The following is a 22,417-nucleotide window of genomic DNA, read 5'->3' as shown; positions in this document are numbered from 1 at the left end:
GTTAAGGGGACCTCAGCTGAGCACAATACATTAACCTACAGCAGCAGCATAGAACAATTCTCCCCAGAACAGACATTCCCACAAGGCAAGATTTTATCAAAATAAAAACTGACATTATTTCTCCTGTTCCCCTACATCAACAGAAGTACTATTAGACACACTTCACTCTGGGTATTACATGCTTGTCAGCAACCTAAAATTCAAATTCCAAAGAAGAAGAAACTTCAGGATGCACAGCTGTGACACCAATTCAATGAAATCCCTCTCAGCATCCATTCTAAGCTGCTTTCCTTCCAAACTTCCATTTTCAAATCAAAAGGCTTTAAAACTGGAAACACTAAATTTCCTATGATTTTCAGTTAAGGGACAACATAGAAGGAACTCTTAAGGAAATAAGGTTGGCCCTGCCAGAGAGTTATAAATAGGGATGGTAATTTAGAACTGCAACTACATGCTGATGATGTTCTTAGTTTAGAAAAAGAGGGTACAAAGAAAAGGACAGAGGACACAGCTGAGTAATCTAAACACCTCTGACCCTTGAAAAACATATTGTAAAATGCAGATACATCCCTAAATTCAAAGCTTCTGGTTGAGAAACCTCATATCTTCTCATAAGGAGAGTACATTTGAGAGGTGCAGAATTAGAAGCAGCACAAATTTATCCAAATGAGTAAGAAGAGAGACATCTGAAAACTTGCTGGGAAAAGTATTTTCACAGGCCTAAGTCACCTCACAGTGCCAGGGTTAGTAAAGCACTCCCTCTGCCTCCCAATGAAAAGTCAGTAGATGCACTGTCAAAACTGAGACAAGAGCTCTCAGATCCAGAACACAAATTTCCTAACAGGTATTAGAGAGTCTCTCTAGAATGTATCTTTTCAAGAGTAAACACATTTCTAATAATTGACATATCAAAAGGTTAGTAAAAGTTAGTAAAAAAATTGAATTAAAATATTTTTTCCCCAAATATATGTAACCAAGAAAATGGCCTTACTCAGCACAGCAGCTGACTAATGATTCTTATATTCCATTTTACATCAAGGGACAGATCAGGTTTAGAAAAGTATCTGAGAAGCAAAACTTTGATACCAGAGATACAGTCAAAGAATTAATATTTAGAATGTTTAAAAGGAATTACAAGTTGTATCTGTAAAAAAATCCACTTCTATGTATAGACTAGTCCACAGAAAAATAATCCTCCTCACTAAAACCTAAACTGTCTCAGCAAAAGGCAGAATACTTACTGACTTACCTTTAAGTATCTTTTATAATGCCTATAGGTAACCAGTTTGAGCACCTTTTTTATTCTACCTGGCATTTTTGCATCTCCTAAGAAACACTTATTTTAAAATTTATTTTAGTTTTAATCTCTGAAAGTCTGCACACAGAAAAGAAGAAAAGTGAAAAGAAAGTTTACATTGTACTAGCAGGAAGGATTTTAGGCCAGTATATAAAACTCACTCAGCTATTGTCCTTCAAGCACACATAGCCCGTGGTTTGGCAATTTCATACTTGATAAAGTAAATTTCAGTAGCTTAAAATCTTACACCATTACAGTTCAAAGGTGAAAGGTTCTTTTATAGGTGTTTACTGTTTATAAGAGATACTGACCCTGTTCTTGCAATGGCTATGTCAAACACCCTCTATCACAAATGTGCTCATAAACTTCTGATATGTGCTGTAAATGGTTACTCTGAGAAGTAAACAGATACTCAAAACTCCACTTCGATGCAATAGCCATGGCATAGAGACAGAACAGGATGTTGCTTTATGATGTGCATTTCCAACAATTAACTTGTTTATGGCAGACACTGACATCACCAATTAAAGTTTCCATTTCACTTGCCCTTTAAGAAAACAAACTTTATCCTTATTTTACCTTCTGATTTCACAGAACATCAGGATTTGAGAATCAGCCATGTCTTGAACAGTAATGGATAAAGAACAAAGTTTAAAAAGCACTATTCATAAGTTCTGTCCTTGAAGGCACCAACCTTGCAACTCCTCTGTCTCAGGTACTGTTTTGTCCACGGCTGTACTATCCGCTTGGGACGATGCTACGGATTCTGTTAAAAGTGATTGACTTGACACAGGGCTGTGGGGCAAAAGAAGAAAGTTATGGTTTTTTTATTATGCATTTCCACATCCTTTTTCTCTAAGGGATACCTTTTCATCAAGAGATGCCCAAATGTATCCCAGAACTTTTCACTCTGAAGTTGTTTCTGCAACCACTTAAAACTGCCACAATCTGAACTGACACAAAAGGTCAACTTTTTTTTTTTAATTCATACTGAATGCAACAGAACAGTTCCACTATAAAAAAGGAAAAAATATTTTGGGTAGTTTGGCATACCATCATTCCACACAGAAACAACAACACAACATTCAATATGCAAGGATCTTTATAAGTCAGCAAGATAATTGTAGAGGAGATAGTTTCAGTGTTCTGGTGATACAAACAAGAAAATTGCAGCATGTCAATGTTTCCAGTAATAAAGCTGCAGCAGCTGCACACAGAAACCCTTGGATTTTCACAATGTAAGGTGGTGCAGGCCAAACTTCCCAACCCTTTAGGCATACTGCTAAATCACAGGATGGCTGAGCACTCACCAATGAACACCCTGAGCAGTTGAGAGAGAGTAATTCAACACTAGCCATCTCTCCCAGCCAAGCTGCTCATCCAGCAGCTCTCCTGTAGCATAAGACAGAATTCAAGACTCAAGCAAGAGGTAGCACTATCTCAGCTGCACTTTTTTTTTCTTCCTTTCCAGTGAGGGATTCACTCTGAAGGCAAAATCCAGATTATCCAGCCGTCCATGAACCAGCACTCCATGGCACAACCAGAGCACTGGAGTTGCAATTTTAATTGTCAAGAACTGCATTCAGGTCTTGAACAGCCCATCTGGCCACCTACAAAAGGGCATTGTCAATTCATTTTATCTGTCCTCAAGAGTATCATAAGTTTGAGCTATTTCCAGAGATTGAAGTTGAAATCCTGCTTCTTTATTTTGAAAAAAAAACCCAAGCAAGTGACATGGATTTTTTTTTGAAGTGCAAGTTCAAGAGCAACCATCCACTCATTTCTCCAGCAGCCAGTAATCAAGCCAGTGATCAGGGAGGTACTTCTATTCTTTCATGGTTTTACTGAAGTTGAGAGAACAAGGGCAAGGCACTGTAATTGGTTCACATCTGTGCACTGACCTGGATGAACTTTTTTTTCTTTTTACACACACCAGAAGACTTGTTTCAGGGTAAGATATGTATTTGCTACCCCAACTAGAAACCTCAGAATGGAAAGACTAAATATAGCATCAAGCATGGCACCTAGCTCTCAGTTCATATGCAGGATCTAAGCATGAGATAACACCTCCTATAAAAAGCCAGGGAGCAAAAACAATCTGAGCAGAATCAGTCAGCAGCAACTGATGAAATCACCCTCACCCTGTGTTCCACTGCATTCATTTTTTAAAAGAAAAGTTGAAATGAGTATTACTGCAAGCTTAGCATCCATAGTATGTAACACACTAACACTTTTCACTCAAAAAAATTTCCCAAGCACTTAAGTTGCTGTTGGTTGTGTCATTCTAAACTGAAATGGAGCCACTAAATATAAACAAATATTTAGCTTTTACAAATGGAGAGCACTTAGTAAGTCTGAGTGATTTACAAGAGGACATTATGTATCCTTGAATAATCCAGATGGAAATTACTTGTTTAATATGAGATCAGTTCAGTTGCACAACTTGTACCAAGACCTGTGTCTTTACCCTGTTCTAGGACTCTCCACTCCTTGCAAAGCAACTGGCTTGTTAACACATTATCATACATTTATTTATGAGAGCCCTAGTAAACAGCTCCCTGCCATTTTACAAAATCCTCAGATTTCTAGGATGGAAAGAGTTCTCCTTTGGTAAATGTACTGCAAGTTGTGGAAGCAGAAGAGCAGCCAGACAAATCTCCGTAGAACAGAAGCTGACAACTTCTATTTGAGGCTAAATTCTAAAGACAAATTTCCATCTGAATGCCAGATGAAGCACAGAGATCTGCTAGCATTCACCCTGAGATCCCATGCTTTAAAGTTAGCACTGAAATCCTACACCTTCTCCTAATCCTGGTTCCAGCATTTAATTATGCAGGATCAGCATACTTCATTTAATCATTTTGACACAGATTTTTCTGTAAAGACACAGAGCAGACTGAAGCACCTTACCTTGGCTGCATAGATGGAGTCGATGTAGAATCTAAAGTGGACTGAGTTTCCTGGGCACTGCCCTCTGTGCACTGGACCGGTAAGGACTCGGTGATACTACTGACAGAGGCTGCTGCAAGACACACCCAGGGAAAATGTGTTACACTGCTTCCTGGGATTACAAAAGTTACACATTGCATTTACTCTTTGACCCCATGACACCAGCCAGGGAAGTAATTGAATCTCTGCCTACACTGTAATGAAATGTAATTTTACAAAAAAGTAATTATGTTTGGCCATATTTTGATCTCCTTCCAGCCCCAGGCCTCCAGAACTTACACTGAAGAAAATTTTGAAGCTGGAGTTTTAAAACAGTTATTTTTTGCTAATTAAAGCATCTATGAGCAGCTTTCTCAGCATACACTGCTGTACTCTGACACGAGAAGTCAGTATTTTGTTTAAAAAACCAAGATGGATCTGTGAGAACACCAGTATAACAGCCCAGTGCCAACTCCAGATGCATTTTGAAGGTGTAGAACCCAGATCTCCAGATTTCAATAGAAGCTATTGCTTCAGTTTAAAATGTCAGGATGAAGGGAAGGCAACAGTGCACTGGGCCAAAAAGAACAATAAGTATATGAAGTTAAGGAGAAACTATTGTTGCCTTTTCCCAAGCTGGAAATTAAAGTCGAGATAATTTTAGTAAGGAAGTAATATAAGAGCAGATCTTTATTTGAAGGCCTGCAGGGGCAGTTATGGGAAGATGTCCACAAAAGCCCCAGAAGGCCTTCAAAAGGAAAAGGCCATCACCAGCAGGTGTTTACAGTTTAATCCTTCAGCATGAGGCCACAGTGATGAAATACCTGTACTTAAAATGCTTTTCACAAACATTCTGCAAGCTCAATGCTATCTCTGTCAGTAATTTCAGCAAAAATATGTTGCTGTGATGGCTTTTTTTCTGCATTTTTATAATTTCAAATCAGAAACATTCAAATGAATACAAAAGGCATTAGTGAGAGGTTACTTCTGAGCAGATTAGTGGCAACACAATTCCATTAGGAGCATTCCATCCAAGCTCATTCCATAAGGGAAGATGCTGCAATGAAATGGTTTGCACTAACACTCCAACAATCAGTATCTGGACATGGCCAAGACATGCTGCCTGCTGGGCCAGGCTGAGCTGTTCACACACACACACGTGTGCTGGGGTTACTTACCAGGAGGGCTAATTCTACCATTGCTGTTCTGCCTTTGAAGGTGCTCTTTGTAGCACACTGAACACATGCCATTTGTGCGAGGATTCCCGTAAAACCCGCAGCCAGTGGAACAAAGCATAGGCACTTGGCTACGGTTAGTTTCTTGAGCCATCCTCCCTTCTTCTATAAACCTGAAATTGATACACACAACCCAGTATTTAGAGGCCTGAGAAAACTCTCCTTTTACAGCTGACATTTGAAAATCTGCAATTTCCTATAGCTCAGCAAAAAGATCATCCAGAAAAAATGCCTTGTGGGTAACTCCGTGCCCTTTCCCAAAAAGACTAGAAACTCTGCCCAATAATAAACATACAGTCATATGCAGGCTTTGCATGACCCACCCTACCACCCCACCAATTTATTTTCAATGTATGCCCCACAAAGAAAAGTAATTTTAGCAAATATTGGAAGCATTACTGCTTCTGGCAGTGAGGTAAGGGGAGTAAGGGAGGAGGACACTTATGCTGAAACCTGAACACCTGACACTCTGCATGAGAACTGTAAAATAAGAGACAAGCATAGCACCTTGTCCATGTCCAATGCTCAATTACCTGCTGCACAGTAATTATAATTAACAACAGTCACATGAATTCAGATGTCACTGTTTAGTCACTGTGTCATTAGTGAAAGACAACAACTGCTTACCACAAACCCCATACTATGATTTTTCACGCACTAAGAGAAAATCACCCTTACAGTCAAAGATATTGTGAAGACCAAGTAAACATAACCTTCTATTTATAAATTCTGTATGAAAATATAATAAAAATGAGAAGAGACACAAAAGATACACAATATATGAGCTGCCACATGACTTAACATCCTTAACTCTGGTTTTCATAAAAACTGTATATTTTTTTTTTCCCCTGGCTGGTATTAATCAAATTTACAGACACTTGCAAGATATTACAAGAAAATTACAACAAATGACCATTTCCATCAGTGTTCTGAGGCTCCTATTATCAAGTGGTCTAATTTGCAACTCATTTTTGACACATCATTTCATGAGATAAAATTTATTTTCCATTTCCCCCCCCCCCCATAAATATAGAATTGCACTACTTTTACCAAATTTGAAAGACAAAACAGCTTCTCATTAAGAAACTAGGTACGTCAAGGTATCAATTATTTATATTTAATTTGAGATCAATTTAGGAACACCATTTCCTGATTAAAAAGTAAGCTGAAGCATAGGTAATTTTAATTCTTGCAGGTCAAGCCAAAGATAAGCAATATTACTGAAAAAAACGCAACAATCTTGCAAGTAGCATCAATATACATTCCAAACAAAAAGAAAAAAATCCAGAGGGAAAGGGGTTTAAAGATACTCGAATACTTCACCAATTGCCCTGCTATAAAACTAGATTAAATCACAGTAAGAAGTATGACAGTAAAAATTATTTCCTTTTGCATAAGACGTATTTGAAGCCAAACACAAACAACTTTCCCATTACTTTGTTTCCAGAGAAATCCCTTCATCTCCTCTCACACCCATATCCACTCCATTTTGTTTTCATTTCCCCAAAACATATGGAATTGATACCAAGAGCAAACCTCTGGGTTGCAAAGCCAACAGCAACACAAACAAGTCAAGTCTGCTCACAGCAATAAGGTACTCTACGGATGAGGAACGACACAAGATACCAGACAAGGAAGATGTACAGGCAGGAAGGCAACCAAAATCTGATAGCATCTTTTTCAGCTTCAACCTGCAATTAAGCTTATTTCAGCTGTTGACTACACTCCCCCACCCCAACAGAGAAGCACTTGCTTTCAACATACAAAGCCCCCATTGACCTCACACGACAGCTAAATTTGATTTTTGCTGAAGTACTGTACTTGTAGCTGAAAGAGCACTTTCATTCCTGCTTTTCTCCAGACAGCCTTTCAGAATGAAACTGCAAGTAGTGCATGTGGAATTTAATTCTTATGCTGGGCCCAACGTTTCAGAGAAGCCATTTCAGGGGAACGCAAATGAATACGAGTTTGCTGTGCTTTGGTAACCAGAACAAATTTAAAGCTGAAACCTTATGCAAACTATTTTTGGCATAGAATGTTTTAAGATCGAAAGACTAATTAAAAACACTTTCAACTGAATATTTCAAGAGCTAATAGAGATTCAATGTCACAATACAAGTATTAATCCTTTTAACTTTAGGCAGCAGCATATTAAAGAACCCTACACTAACTTGCAGATTCTGTTCAATATTAGCTTTAAGCAACACACAGAACTCAGTAACAGCACCACTAATATTCCCCAATACAACATTGCTGAAGGAACCAGGTGCTAATCACAAACATGGAATAACAATCTCTAACATGAATAGAAAAAAAAAAAAAAAACCAAAAAGAATCTGCTCCAACTCAATAAACAAACTGTGAAAGGTGCCCAAAGATGCCCAGACAAAAAACAAGAAAAGCTGGCCTGAGTTCCAGCTAAGCCAGTTCCCAAGCTCATTAAGCAGTGGATCCTGTCACCAGTCAAAGCACAAGCCACTGGCATGAGGCTCCAGAACACTTCAATCTCCAAGGGGAAGTGCCAGGGATTCTTCTGAAGAGTTTTAATAAGGGCCACAGGAAGTGGAAGATCTTTCATTGGTTGCTAATATTCGAGAAATACAATGAATAAGAGATAGGATCAACCTGATGCAATGTTATGAAGTCAAAGGAGAGCTTGCACCAGGACAACAGCTTGTTGGGTACAAAGGGGACAATTGGGTACAATCCCCCTCACCCACACAACTATTGCTGTGAGCTACCAAAAAAACCCACCAGGAAAAGAAAGGACCATCACCAACACAAAGTTTTCTGACAGTTCAGTGAGCTCAATCAGTTCACGTGTAAAAACACAAACAGAAAGTTCAATACAGGAGAGCCTGTGGAACTGATGTAAGGGAAGACATGTGACCAGGAGGGACAACACATGTTTTAGCAGCCTGGCATGGTTGAATTCATTTACTTGAACCCTAAAGCCACAGAATGCCAAACCAGTATAATAAGCTCTCCCATGCTTAGTCCTCCCTTTAGTGCTCACATCCACCAAAATGAAACAAGGAAATGATCAATCTTTAGAAAAATCAACCACTCCACCTTCTGCCAATTAGTTTCAACACAGATTGGTTTCTGAGCTCATTTGTCAGACGTGTTCTATTTGGGCACAGAGAGGGTCTAGCTGCAGACATGTGTGGAAATGCCTGTTCCAGCAGCAGAGCAGGCTTAAAGAAATTAAGAGAACCACTAGCCAAGAGCAGGCATTGAAAACAGCCACCAGCAGAGCAGCCAGACTCTGCCCCAGCACAGCAAACATCACCTGACAGATGCTTTTGGGGGAGGGAAGGACCTCCCATCAGCCCTGTTCTTGGTTCAGCTTCAGTTGATTTTTGTTTCAAAAATGCCTCAGACAGGAAAACCCCCAGTATTGCTGAGCCCAAACATCAGCAGGAATTGCCCACCTCTACTGCTTTATGGGACATGCATTTCCACAGCTCCATTCATTTCCACAGCTCCAGCCACTGCTGCACCCTGTCCCTGCCTGCAGCCACATCAGCTCAGCCATTTCATGGAAACAACACAAATATTTGTTCTGCTGCAATGGAGAGCTTGCTGATCTGATAGAAGATCAACTCCAGAGAAATCACATACACTGCACAGGAAGTGACATGGCTAAAAATAGGACAAACCTTTTTAGGGGCAACAAGCCCTTGCAGAGCATCAAGCCTTCTGTAAAATAAAGCCCAAGCACATGCACTATCCATAATTTCAAACACGCTCTCCTCTAGCTTGGCTTCAGTATGACACTTGAAGCAGCTTCATAGCTGAAGTGACAACAAGGTCTTGGGATCAACATGACTACATGTATGTCCTCCTCAGTCTGAGGTGTCACAAAACAAACGTGGAGCTTGTCAAGCTCCTGGAAATGCCTCTGGGCTCTGCCTGTTCCCCCAGAGCTTTGCCTGCACAGCATTCACAGGGTAATGCTAGGAATTCTGAAGGTTATTGTGAATGAAGAATGGATTTATCTTAAAGTAAAAAAACCAAAACAGAGCTCTTGACAATATTTCAAGCACATTTCCTGCTTTGCTTTAAGTATAGTTGTATAACCAGTTATAACAAGCACTGATGAGAAGGAACAGCTGAGGGAAGTGCCAGAGCCTTAAACAACTCTCAGTGCAACTCCAGAACATCAACTTCATTGAAGATTATGGAATAAACAGCCTCTTTCTGTATTAGCTAAAAATTACTAAACTTCAGCTGAAATTACCTCTAACTGGTTTCTTAAAGATATTTATTGCCACTAGAAGCATGGCAGCACACAGCTCTGCAGGCTAAGCCCTCCTTTTCCTACAAATAAGGTGCTTACAGTCTACTGGTTCCTGTTACTCCTGTAATACACAACTTCATTAATTTAATAATGCGCCCTTACTGCTGCTGCTACAGGTTCTACCTTTCCTCCCTCACAATGTCACATCCTCAGAGTAAATTCATTTCTGTACTAAGCAACAACATGCCTATAAAACACAGAGTTGAAGCTGTAGAAACAATACAGCAGATCAAATCTTCTGGACATCAAGTTCTCTGGAGAAAGAGACATCTTCCAATACTCTGGAAAGCAAGTAACAAAATACTTGTGGACATCTCTTCCCCACAGAGCAGGCACTGTGATCCTGGTCTTCCTCCCCATCCCCCTTTCTTCTTTTCCTTTTAATTAAAATGTTTATATACCACTAGTTTCAAATAACTGATACCCTAGCTTTATAGGCTTCAAATGTTAATCAGTAAGATCAGAGAGAGCAGCATTTAGCAGGATTAAACACACAAGGTTTAAGAATAATCTCTTTCACACACAACCCCCCCCCCCCCCATTCTAGACAAGAAAAAAAGAAGTCTGGCACAGAAGCCAGCTTTCTCTTCATCTGTCTTCCCAAATGAAAAGGTCTCTTGAATACCAGTTACCCTTATACTTTAAGTTGTGGTAAGGAAAACAAGCAGATCCTCGCATCCTGCAGTAGTCTTGTGTTCTGCAAATGCTCCTAAAATCTGTGACTGGTATGGGAAGGATCCCTCCCAAAAGCTAATGCAGAGACCACCCAAACAGCATTGTGCCTCAGCAGCACAGCAGACACAGTTTGAACCACTCTGATGCCAGCTCCAAAACCAATGATCAGAGAGAAAGCAGAACACAGTGTGAGCTACTCTTCACTGTCAAAATCAGCACACTGACAGTTTTACCTGACACTCACCTCGAATGATAAATCCAATTTTAACAAGTAATTAAAATATTCCTTCCTCTGTCATGATCACCTTTATGATGAAACTGTTAAGCACTGATTAAAGTAGCACCAACACTCATGGTCATTTTCTCTTTGTGCTAATGAAGCAAGGAAGAAACTGCAGAAGTGGTAAAGTGTGCTGCTTAAACATATAAAGCTTCATTCCTGGCACAAATAAGACAAAGTTAGGCACACAAAAATACACTTCACTTTGTAGCATGTTCTGGCACAGATACCCAATACCACCTGTACCACCATATGAAAAGGCATGCTGGCAGAAGAATCAATAAATAGGAAATGCACTTCTCTACAGGCTTATCAGAACAAAGGGCAACAGAAGCCCAAAAGCAAAGTTCTGTTGAATCTTGCTGCAGAAATTTGCAAAGCACTGGCTGTAATCGAGGACAGCAGTTCATATCAGAATTTGCTGCTCAGATGTCCTGCTGGAAGGACACTACTCAGGGTTATAAAGCACTGCACTCACAAATTAATAGCAAGTTACAGAACAGTCCTGGCTTTTTTTTACTCCATTGCTGCCTCCCAAAAGGCTCCAATTTACATTCACTGAGCAGTCATTTGTAGCTGCTTTAAGGCATTATCATGTCCCAGCAACTTGCTATGGAGCCAAGAAGAACTGGCAGATTTGAATAGGGGCCTCAGTCATTACAGCTCAGCCCAGCTTGCTGGTTGCAGTCAGACATGTCATTTCATCTTACAGCTCACCCCTGCTAAAGCACTGCAGCTGGTTCACATTTGCCAGCACAGCTACATGTGTAGTTACACTCTGACCCAGTTTCATCAGAATGCTTTGAGTTAAAAAAAGTGAATATGGTTAAGGACCAGCTATGCAAGCAGATCTGTAAGGGCAGCGACCTCTTTGTTCCTGCAGCAGCAGATCACACAGCTGCTGCATTTTTCAAAACACAGGAGTTCCAACTTCCTCAGCACCCAGAGAATCCATACATTTTAAAGCTTCCCACTCATTCCACTGAGCCTCCAGTTTTCTTCTTGCTTAAACAAACTACAGTTTTAAATTGCAATTTGAAGTAGAATTTATATGACTTCATAACAAAAACAAAATACTCACGCTAGTGACCAAAGACTTACATAAGATATTCTTTTAACTCACTTGACAAGTCATTTAATATCTACTATGTTCCTGTCTATTCCTGTTGAACAGCTTTTTATTTTTGTTTCATGCACAGACTTAATTTAGGCTAAAATCAAGTACTTATACTAGGCACTCCTAGCAGAAACTTTGCAAAAAGATGTAAACAGTTAAGAGACATCTTTTCTTCACTTTCAATTTCTAGCAGGTGACAAGTTTAAATCCTTCCATTCAAAAATGAAAAAATAAATAAAATCTGGACTCTTAAGAAAGCCACAGCTCAGATAAAAAAATGTCAGAAAGACTCTGAAAGAATCACATTAATGGCAAAGTGACACACACACTAGAGAAAGCGCAAACTCGGAAGAGGCAGATGGACAGAAAAGAGACAGTTCAGGTCTCAGAAAGGGACAGAACATTAGCAACTTTTATAACTAATCTGAGCCAGAATATCATAAACCCAGGACCACCTGATACAGACAAAGCCTCCAGTGTTAAAGCATATATGCTGCTAAGTACAGCTGACTGCTCTTGTACTCAAGGTTACATGAGGAACAAGAGAACATTTCACTACAACCCCTCCACTCTTGCTAAGCAAGAACAAAGATGCACAGATTCTATACTGCTATCAAGGAGATCACTGATAATAAGGACTCAGCTTTCCATGCTTGTCTACATACACTATTAATAGATGTTACTTTGAAACTGTAATTACTACTTGTGACCACGCTTAACCTTTGCAAAGCACGGATTACCAGAGCCAAAGATTAACTTCTGTAAAAGTGGTACCTCAGACTCTCACTCACCTCATGCAAAAGCACCTAATTACTTGCAATGACCACTTAAAGTCTAAAAATAAAAGCAAGTATAAGCCAATTTTTCATATTTAATTTCCAAACTTTCTAGTATCGCCACACCAAATAAAGGGCCAATTCCATGAACTTCATTACCCTGAAGATTAATTCTAAAAAAACCCCAATAATTAACAAGAAATACAAGAGGTACATTTCATTACCTAGTAGGAAGAACCATATTTTATTTTGAATTTCAAAGAGGCAGAGTACAGACAAAAGACCTGCTTTGGAATTGTAGAACACAGAGCTACTGGTGTGATGCTGGGCTTTTGCAGGAATGATCACTACTTTATGGAGCATCTGCTAAGACACCTAAAAGATTAAGTGCAGCACTCTGTATAAACACTTCAACACTCCCATTTATCATGCATTTCAATTTGAGTCTAAAGCAGCTAAGTACAAATCAGGATGCCAAGGATTATCACTGTTAGTACATTTAAGCCTGTACATTGGGACTTCCTAGTTGTTCTAAACAAACACTGCAGCACCACTAGAATTAGACCCTTGCATAGGACAGCATCCAAACTTTGAGATTCAAAGAAACACCATTTTTCATCTGACTTAGAACACTTAAAAGCCTCTTATTTTCCAACAGCACAATACATATGTAGGCAACCCCAGTCCATCCAGCAAACTCCAGTCCAGAGCAACAAAAAAATACTTTCAGAAAGAGGCACCACCAGCATGTCCTAAGTTTCTGTCTCTCCAGTGAAAACTATCAGAAAAAAATCTAAGCTGACAAAGCTGCCTTTTTGGAGAGGTCAACCTGAATGCAAGTGAAAACAACAAAACCCAGACACACAACAAAACTCACTTCTTGGGTTCAAAAGAAAAAAAACAGCAAATAACCCTTGGAGCTAGACAGACTTGTTTACAGAGCCATGACAGGGACCTTCAATAAAGATAACTAGTTAAACATTAAAAGCACTGAGAGCAACACAGTAACTATACTTGTTCAGAACATAGTAAAAACAATTTCTAAGTGAGTTACAGACAAAGAAAAGTGAACACAAGGGAAGATGTGTTTCAGGAAGCTGGTTTTAATCTGGCATCCCTGGGGGAAAAGGCATGGTGAGAGAAGTTCAAGAGGGATATGCAAGGAACACAGAGAAGACACTGGCCAGCCACCCCAGTGGCCATGCTGCCCTACCCACAGCACTCTACGTCCATACACAGCCCAGAGAAGAGTGCCCTCCCCCAAAAATGAAGTTGAACTTACTCAGGGTTAGCCCTCTCAGCTCAAGATTTAAGGCAGACAGGCTGAGCAGGCCCATTTTTGGAAGATGGCTGCCTCTGAGACAAGATTGAGATAGAAATCTTACATGAAGTTACATTTCTGACACAACGTGCAGCTATTTTTAAAAGAGCACCCTTCTACAGAGTGCTTGCTCTGCCCTGGCATCTCTGTTCAAGAGGAATAAAAATTCAGAAGTTACACCCATCAGAAAAATCAAACCATGTCAGTAATTGCTCATCAGCAGTTGGCTACGTCAGCTCACAGTTTCCATCATGTGTGGCTGAGCTCATGTCAGCCACAGACACAGATACTGCCCGAGAAGCCCTTTTCTTTCCTCTTTAGTTTGTGCCATCTCATACCTGTATTTTGGCATTCAGGTGCTGCAGTAATGCTTGAGTTGCCCCTCACAGCCCCATAAATTTAAAGTTTACTTGAAATCTGTCAGATTACAGAAACACCTTCTCTAAAAAGCTATACAAAAGGTAAGAAAGCTACTCTGAAACAGACCAGACAGGGTTGCAGTCTGCTTTCTCTGGTATCAGATATTGAGGCTGGCCATTTCAGAAATCAGAGGTTGCATAAAAACAGAATCAGGAGATTCCAGAATTCTCTCAATTCCTCTTGAATACCAGACCAAAAGGGATGCAGGAGAGCAACATCATAAACTATCTTTGATGCTGTATTTTAAAACAGGTTTGACATTACACACTGATGAGAAATAATCTGTAAGGAGGATTCAAACACTTACAAGATTACCCTCATAATTACTGAAAGAATAGGTATAGATTCAGTAATCGCTTCTTTTGAGCTTCAGTGAATAACTAATCTTCTCTCAATACAGCATAAGTTTCACTTATTTTAAGCATATCAAACCCAGAAGAGATAAAAGCCACTTTAACACGAGTTCCCAAAATAGACAGCTTCTTGTTAACAAAGCACCTGTTGCTGAGAACTGACAGTAAGCACAAAACACATTATAATTTGTTTTCATAAACAGCACTATGTAGAATTTTAATTAGCTTATAATGCCACAGCTCTACATGGGCTTAATGCTAAGGAAGCTCCTGGCTTAATATCGGGGTTCCTATGTGTTAATAAATAAAACAATCATCATTTCTGGCTAGGGCATCTTGAATTCAGCTTAACTTCCAAGAACACTGTGATTAGCATGCATGATGTGTAGTTCTAGTTAGAATTATGCACTCTGCCTAATTTAAGTGTGCAAAATTATACAATACCCTTAACAGTGGTTTGATGGGGAACTCAACCTAAAGCTAAAGCCTGACCAAAGAAAGAGGGTATGTAAGGACAAGTTTTCAGCAGAAGAGGTGCAAGTATAATGTTCCCTGTGCCAAAGCTGCATTTCTCATGTCCTGAAATACACTTAAATTTAGGCAAGGGACTTAAAGCTATTACTTTGTTTCAACCTCAATGCTATTCTGGGGGGGAGCTGCAGCCTTTTTTTTATCCCTTAATTATTATTTCAACTACTGGGGAAGCCAGTTTACAGGATCCCAAACAAATCACATGTACTATGCAGATGCCTACATACTAAAATTTATCCCCTGCACAAAGCATAGGAAAATACTACACGGGTATGGCAGCTGGACAACTGGAATTTATCCATCACTTCAATACATTGTCAAGTTTCACTGAAGATATGAACAGACCAACTGGTCACACTCTGAAGTTTTGCATCTTTCCTTAGTTTCCTCTCAGCTATCATTTTACACTGCCTGAAACAATGGAACATACAAACATCCAATTGCAACCTACACACATGCATTCAGTACCTGTTAATATGCAACTTAATGCAATGGTTTCATGATACAGATAATTAGGGGCTTCAGATACCTCTGTCACAGCATTGCTGGGACAGCAACTGATCTACCCTGAAGACTTCATTCTTCAAAAGCTTGGATTGTCTCTTATCTGGTCTGTGGTGCAGCTCTGTGCCAGAAGAGTCAAAATTAACAGTGCAGGAGGAAGGTGAGCTTACAAAATCAGTAAACGTGAAATTTAAGGCATAGCCTCACTTACAGCTTAAGTCAAGAAAAAAAGCACCCATCACCAGGAGGTCAGAGTGCCTTGTGTCAGCTTTAACTATCTAAGCATCAAGTTAATAGATGAGGGACTAGGAAATTACCAGAAATTTGCAATGAGACACTCTCCTTTCTGAAGGTTTCCAAAATACACCACTTGCTCAGATGGAGAGGTCACTGCTTAAGAAAAGTTTAAAAAAATACTGGAAGCAACTTGATTGAGGACAACTGGCATTTCTTCCCCCACTGCCGTCATGGAACAGAAAATAGTTTTTTACACTTCTTCCCTAAGCCCATACAGAACAGACTGCACATATTTCAGTTTCTCAGCTGAGGAGAAAGCCAGAGCTGACAGCTCTCGAGTAAGAGTCTGCTTTGCAAACACTGTGCTTTAATCACTAGGGCATCCTTTTAACCTACAAATACTCCAGTTACAACTCTGTGACCTGCCCTCCTGATAACCAAGTCTGCTATTCATTCTGTTTTCAGACAAGATTCCGCTATGTGAGCACACATTTCTAGTACAATGTCTCCCCCACTCACTGTCCAGAACACTTAGATCAGCAAGTTAATCAAAATCACCTAAAAATAGCATGGCTGGATGCCACTGTCTCCCCACTTATTACTATGCTACCTTTGTACAGAGTTTTTTTTCTACAAATCTACATAGAAAAATAAAGTCATAAATGGCTTTAAAGGAGGGATTTATAACCAAAAAGACCAAGGTGTTAAGTAGTGCCATGGGATTTCCCCTTTTTCCTCAAGTCACATAAACAAAAATGTACATTTTTAGAAGCATTTTAAACAGTAATTCCTTAAGTAGATCCAATTTCTCTTTTTATCCTCTTGCCATAGTGATTGTATTCTGCCGGAGAACAGATTGACACATGCCAAAGTAATAGCACTTTCTAGAGAAAAAAGTTCACAATCTAAAGGAAAAGTAGACAAACACAGAAAAATGGAGGCCAGATCACCAACTATTTTCTTTGGCATATTAAAGCCAGCATCTCACTTCAGAATGGATAAAAAGGTGGGGGGAGGGAATATCTGCTCACAGGATATTGAGCTTCAACTGTCAACAACGTGTGGCTTTCTATCATGATATTCATTCCCTTTCATTCTCAAACTATGGCCAACAGGGCTTCTATCAGGAAACAATGGAAAAAAAGAACAAAGTATTTTCCTTTTTATTATGGTACTGGGTCACAAACAGGTTTATCAGCAAGAAAAAGGCATTTAGCTTGGCCTAAGGATGCAGTCACAGCACAGCAGCTTCAGCTAGGCTGATCCCACAAGTACAGTGTCCTTGCTTACAGCTTGGAAAAAAAGCCCAGTGCCCTTACTCTGTCTCAAACTCCTTTTGTGAAGGTAAAAATCCCCACACAATTGTTGAAGAATATTTGCATCCCTTACATTAAAAGAAAAATTAATTTTAACAAATAACCCTGGATTTCAAAAACCAGCTGTCCCATTGTAAAATGTGATGCTGCTGAAGGAAACCCAACAATACTGCAATGCACATTTTGCACTGCATATGCCACCTTCTGTAAGTTCACCAGGCTGAACTGTGAGGCCACACAAAAAAGTTGCAATAAATTCTTCATTTCAGGCCTTGAATAAAAGTCTAAGAAATTAAGGTGTCAGAGCTGCAGCAAGGACACAGTATTATTCAGAGAAGACTGATGTTCCAAGCATTCTGATTGTGTAGTGTGGGATCTGAGGTTGAAGACAGAAGGATAAGTAGGTAGCAACTAATCAGGGATTTATTTATATACAGAATGACTAGGTATAAACTTAAGACCACAGGTCACAGTCACATTATGACTTAGCAGAATAACAAGCCCATTCCTGTAGAAAGAAAGACCAGAGTCAACAGCCAAAAGTTTCTCAGACACCAAGTAAGAGAAAAGCAAATGCAGAAAGGAAAGAAAATCAACAAGTGACCAAGGTGCGAAATTAGATATCTTCATTGTTATAATGGAAGAAAAAATTAAAGCAAATTATTCCACTGCCATGCACAGAAGTTTTAAATCACTTTTAAATGCACTCAAAGCACCAAGTTTGACTGGACTTGTTAAGAAGACAAAGTCATACCCAACTGCCAGACCATTCTACAACAAATCAAACACTCCTTTATCTCAGCACTAGTCTTAGCCCCTGCATGGTTTGTCACACAGCTGGCAATTTGTTTGGTATGTAACTAATAATAATACACTTACCTTGACCTATTGTTACGAATGCTGCCTTCCTCCTCTCCCAGGATACTTTAAACAAACCCCATGAAAATATGTTGATACTCAAAACAATTCTAAAGTCTCTTCCCTAAAAGGCATTACAGGTAAGTCCTTCCATGATGTCACAATTTTTTCCTCTTTCTTTGCACGTTAGTAATCAAATATTTTGGTATTATAAAACACTAAAACAAATCCTTTTCTTGTCACCTTTCACCTAGACAACAACATTTGTTTGATAACTAATTGTAATTGATACTGAAAAATCACTTAAGGACTTGACACCAATATCCAACAGCATGTCATACTAGCATGATATTTGGATAGCATAATCCCAACATAAGAAGCCTGGTGAAACTCACTTAGAAACTCACTCACATGTATCAGCAACTAAAGCTACCTGATAAGCATCTTACCTGATTCTGAAGAAACTGGGCAAGGAGAGCAATCTCCAAACCTTTCAGTTTAACACCCACAACCCTCTTCTTTTGCCCCTACCTTGATAATAATCCAGATCCCAATGCAAGGTCATCTTGTTACACAAAAAACATTCTGGTACATGACAACATTGCATTGCATTAAGGACTTGATTGTATCAACATGTTAAATTCATACAGGGGATAGTAGAGAAACAATTTTATCCTACTAAATTACTACCAACTTAGGTACAAAATGGTACATTTCTGCCTGAAGAATCAGGGGTTCTCTCACCACAAACACATTTTAAACCTTAAGTGGAAAATACCTGCATTCCTCATGCAATATTCTGCTTTCATCAGCACAATTATATTCCATAGCACACACATGAAAATCATCCAGCCTCCTGCTTTATTCAAACTAATGCTGAAAACTTTAGGCCTTGCTTAAAAAACTCATGCAATGCAAGATGTTTAAACAAGCCCAAAACACATCATTTCCAGCTTAGAAATACCTCTCTTAAGTTCCCATTCCCATCTGATTATTAAGTTTATATTTGTCTCCCTAATCCTTCACATAGGTAAAGATGCATTAGCATCATGAATTACAGGACACACTGGTGCAGTGCTGTCTTAAACCCTGGGCTAGTTAAACTGCTGGGGTGGCTGCCAGGGCCTGCCAGGGCAGCCACACTGTTTATAGTTCAGTTCTCCAGATACAGGATTATTACATTTCAGACTGACAAATACCATATCCTGAAGGTTAGAGTCCTGTGACACAAATACATCCTGGCAGGGCAGAACAGCTGAGCAGGGGTGGTCTTCAGCACAGAGACAGGCTGAGCTCCTGCAAGACTGCTGAGGCATTAAGTTAAAGGAAGAACTGTGGGTTTAATAAAACTGCTGCTTACAAAGGAGCTATTTTTAGGAAATACTCAAACGAGTGTGTTCGTTTGTATAAGTAATATTCAAAATACTGTCTTAAGTTGATCTAAATGGAGCAGAAGATGCATCAGGTTAGGATTTAACTCAGTTTATCTCTTAAAGCATAATTTAATAGCCAAAAAAGTTACTTCTCAAATTTTAAAAAAAAAAAAAAAAAAAAAAAACAACCAACTCTGTTCCTTTCAATAACTAGAGAATGAGCAAAAAACCCCAACACGATTGAGGAGAAAGAGTTTTTGCACTGTCAAAGCTTTGTTTTAGCTAATCTCTGTTTAGCTCAAAAGCCCTATAAACACACTTAGAAGAAGGGATCTGTTAAAAATATATCACCCCACCCCTTCAATTAAGGGCTGAGAAGCTTATGACACATCTGAGAAATCCAACAAGAACAGGGAAGAAAGACTTAATGTTCCTGATACTAAAGGTAAGGAAAAAAAAAAAAAGAAGCAGGTTTAAAAATCCCAAACATGCTACATGCCTCTATTAAATGGATTTTAAAACAAGAACATATCCCAACTATTTTTATTCCTTTGTAGGTCATGTGTAATTAACTACTTATTTTCACAAAACCTTATTACAGTGTAAACATCACTGGGCAGATGATGTGCCCCACCCAGAGCGAGCTGCACACCGCAGGGACACACAGCTATCTGCGAGGAGCCCTTGTATCTGCAGGAGAGGGCTGCTCCTCGGAACCAATCTGCCCTGCAACAGCTCCCCGTGCTGATCACGCCTCCTCCCTTCACCCCTTTCCTAGAAACTGCAACAAAACCTGCTGGAATCCAAACCTCACCGCTAAAACCAGCGCCAGGTGTCCCCTTCTTTAGTGCCCCTGACACGATCTAGGATGACATTCTTCTTCTTCCCCCTCCCTCCTGCCTTGGGCACAGGGCAATTAGCAGAAATGATCCCTAAACCACTTGAGAAACAGGGGGAGGAAGAGAAGGGGGGAAAGGGCCAGTTGGGTTGGTTCCAGCCACTAGTTCAGAACAATTTGAGCCAGCCCAGTTGACTCTGCCTGCAGTGCTCACAGAACCCACTCTGCTGGGAGCATGCAGGCGGCCCCAAGTGTGGCACACAGGGCCCAACAGGCAAGGGGGAAGCCAAGCCCACATTAGCCCACATTCCTGGTTTAGGGTGAACACCAGCCCTTCCTTAAGCTGAGGGGTATTTTACAGATCAGCCCATGGCAGGCACACAGCCTGCTCCAAGCAGCACTGAACAGAACCAGAGTGCAGGGTCACCTTCCCAGCTCATGCTGGGCCACCCACCTCACACTGGGCAGTGCCACCAGCAGCCAGTGGACCCTAAGGCACAGATGCCCTTTGTCTCAAAGAGGGGACAGATAAAATTCAGTCCTGCATTTTGTACACAGGGTTACAGCAGATTTTAAGAATCTCTTATTCACATCAGAGATGTACATTCCATCCTGGCACAAGAAGCAGACACATAAATCCCACAGCACACAACACATTCACAGTGTTTAAGATCTGCAGATGGAGCATGTGCAGGAGAAGGTTTTATGAACAAGAAATGCTGGAACAACCAATCGTCGTGCGGGGACAACACGGGTCCTGCCAGCAACGGCTTTGAATGCAGGCAAGAAACATTTGCTGTAGCCTGAATACAGAAGTTGTACAGCTGTGCCAGCAAAGTGGTATGTTTACCCTTTAGGGCAGATTTGCTTTCTACAAACAGCCTGCATTAGAACTGTATACATGTGGTGAGACAGTTGAGCATTTCACTCCTGTGTTGAATAAATCAGCAAAACTGGTCCCAGATAATACATCTTTCCTGACTAAGTTGGGGGCCAGAGGGGACCCAAAAAACATGGCTGCTCAGTGATCAAGCAACAGGAACAAGTTGCATCATGTATTCAGCTTTTATCTTGTTCTAAGAGAAACTAGTTTTTGGCTGAATGTAATGTTTAACAGCATATAAATACTTGAGTTGGCCTCCTTCAGTTTCAGCAGTTCTAATACACATAATTATAAGTTTGGAGAAATTACAGCTAACTCTAGTATTCCTCTTGCCCCCACCTCATACACCTGATCTAGACACTTAGTCTTAGGCCTAGCATCACATGGAAGCTAAGAAATTAATATCCAGGTATTTAAACACTTACATATCCTGATCTTAAACCCAGTAGAAGAAACCCATCCCAGCTCTCAGCTAAAACATATATAGTCATTGTCCATTCTAAAATAGTATTTTCAGGGTTTAAATACAAACAGGACATTTAAAAACGGCATAGACAGAAAAAGCAAGAGCAAAACAGTAAGTCAGACCTATAAGCCACTGGCCCATATATATACACCAATATATATATACATAAAATAATCTATACCCAGCATTTTGGGAGAAAACAGAATGGCTCATTGTAAAATTGAAAGAATAAGGTATACTTTAAAAATAAAACTTGTTTACATTCACTAAGGTCTAAGCTATTGCTTTCCATGGTCACTTGAGAGATTGTTGCTCAATTTTTCACATCCTTTCTTCTATCACCATGACTAATCATAGAAAACCCATCAAACTTCTGAGACTCAACAAGTATCAGGGACATGAGTATTTCTTTCCAATTCCCAGGAGTAGCTGTGCATCAACCCAAGTGATTTTATAAAAACAAGAAATATTTAGGGAAGTAAGAAAACAGATTTCCCAATCTGAAAGCCTTGTTCTGTATGTGGCCTCATCTAATGCAGAAGGGGTGACAATTAAAAGAAAGTCTTCATTCTCATTAGAACCCTCCTGTTTCCTGCCTCACCACTTCCTGCTCTCCTCCCTCTCACCCTATCCCATACCACACACGGCAATTCATACTTTTCCTGTTCCTGAAGCCCTTTCAGATGCACAAAGTGTCACTAAAAAT

At 39.8% G+C, this 22,417-nt stretch overlaps 1 protein-coding gene across 4 annotated transcripts in view; it reads right to left on the bottom strand.

The window, feature by feature from the left end:
- Positions 1–22,417, bottom strand: part of ZFAND6 (zinc finger AN1-type containing 6) — a 36,118-nt gene that overhangs the window by 5,787 nt on the left and 7,914 nt on the right. For all 4 annotated transcript variants that reach the window (XM_079317546.1, XM_079317548.1, XM_079317547.1 and 1 more), the window contains 3 exons: positions 5,404–5,573; positions 4,208–4,319; positions 1,992–2,092 (listed from right to left, as the gene is read on the bottom strand). In XM_079317546.1, coding sequence (XP_079173672.1) covers positions 1,992–2,092; positions 4,208–4,319; positions 5,404–5,554 — 364 coding nt within the window. In that variant the 5' untranslated portion in view covers positions 5,555–5,573. The remainder of the gene's footprint in view (positions 1–1,991; positions 2,093–4,207; positions 4,320–5,403; positions 5,574–22,417) is intronic.

The sequence above is a fragment of the Erithacus rubecula genome (genome assembly GCF_903797595.1).
Source record: "Erithacus rubecula genome assembly, chromosome: 14".
Classification (NCBI taxonomy): domain Eukaryota; kingdom Metazoa; phylum Chordata; class Aves; order Passeriformes; family Muscicapidae; genus Erithacus; species Erithacus rubecula.
The sequence above is the reverse complement of the archived record's forward strand: the minus strand, read 5'-3'. Positions and strand labels throughout refer to the sequence as shown.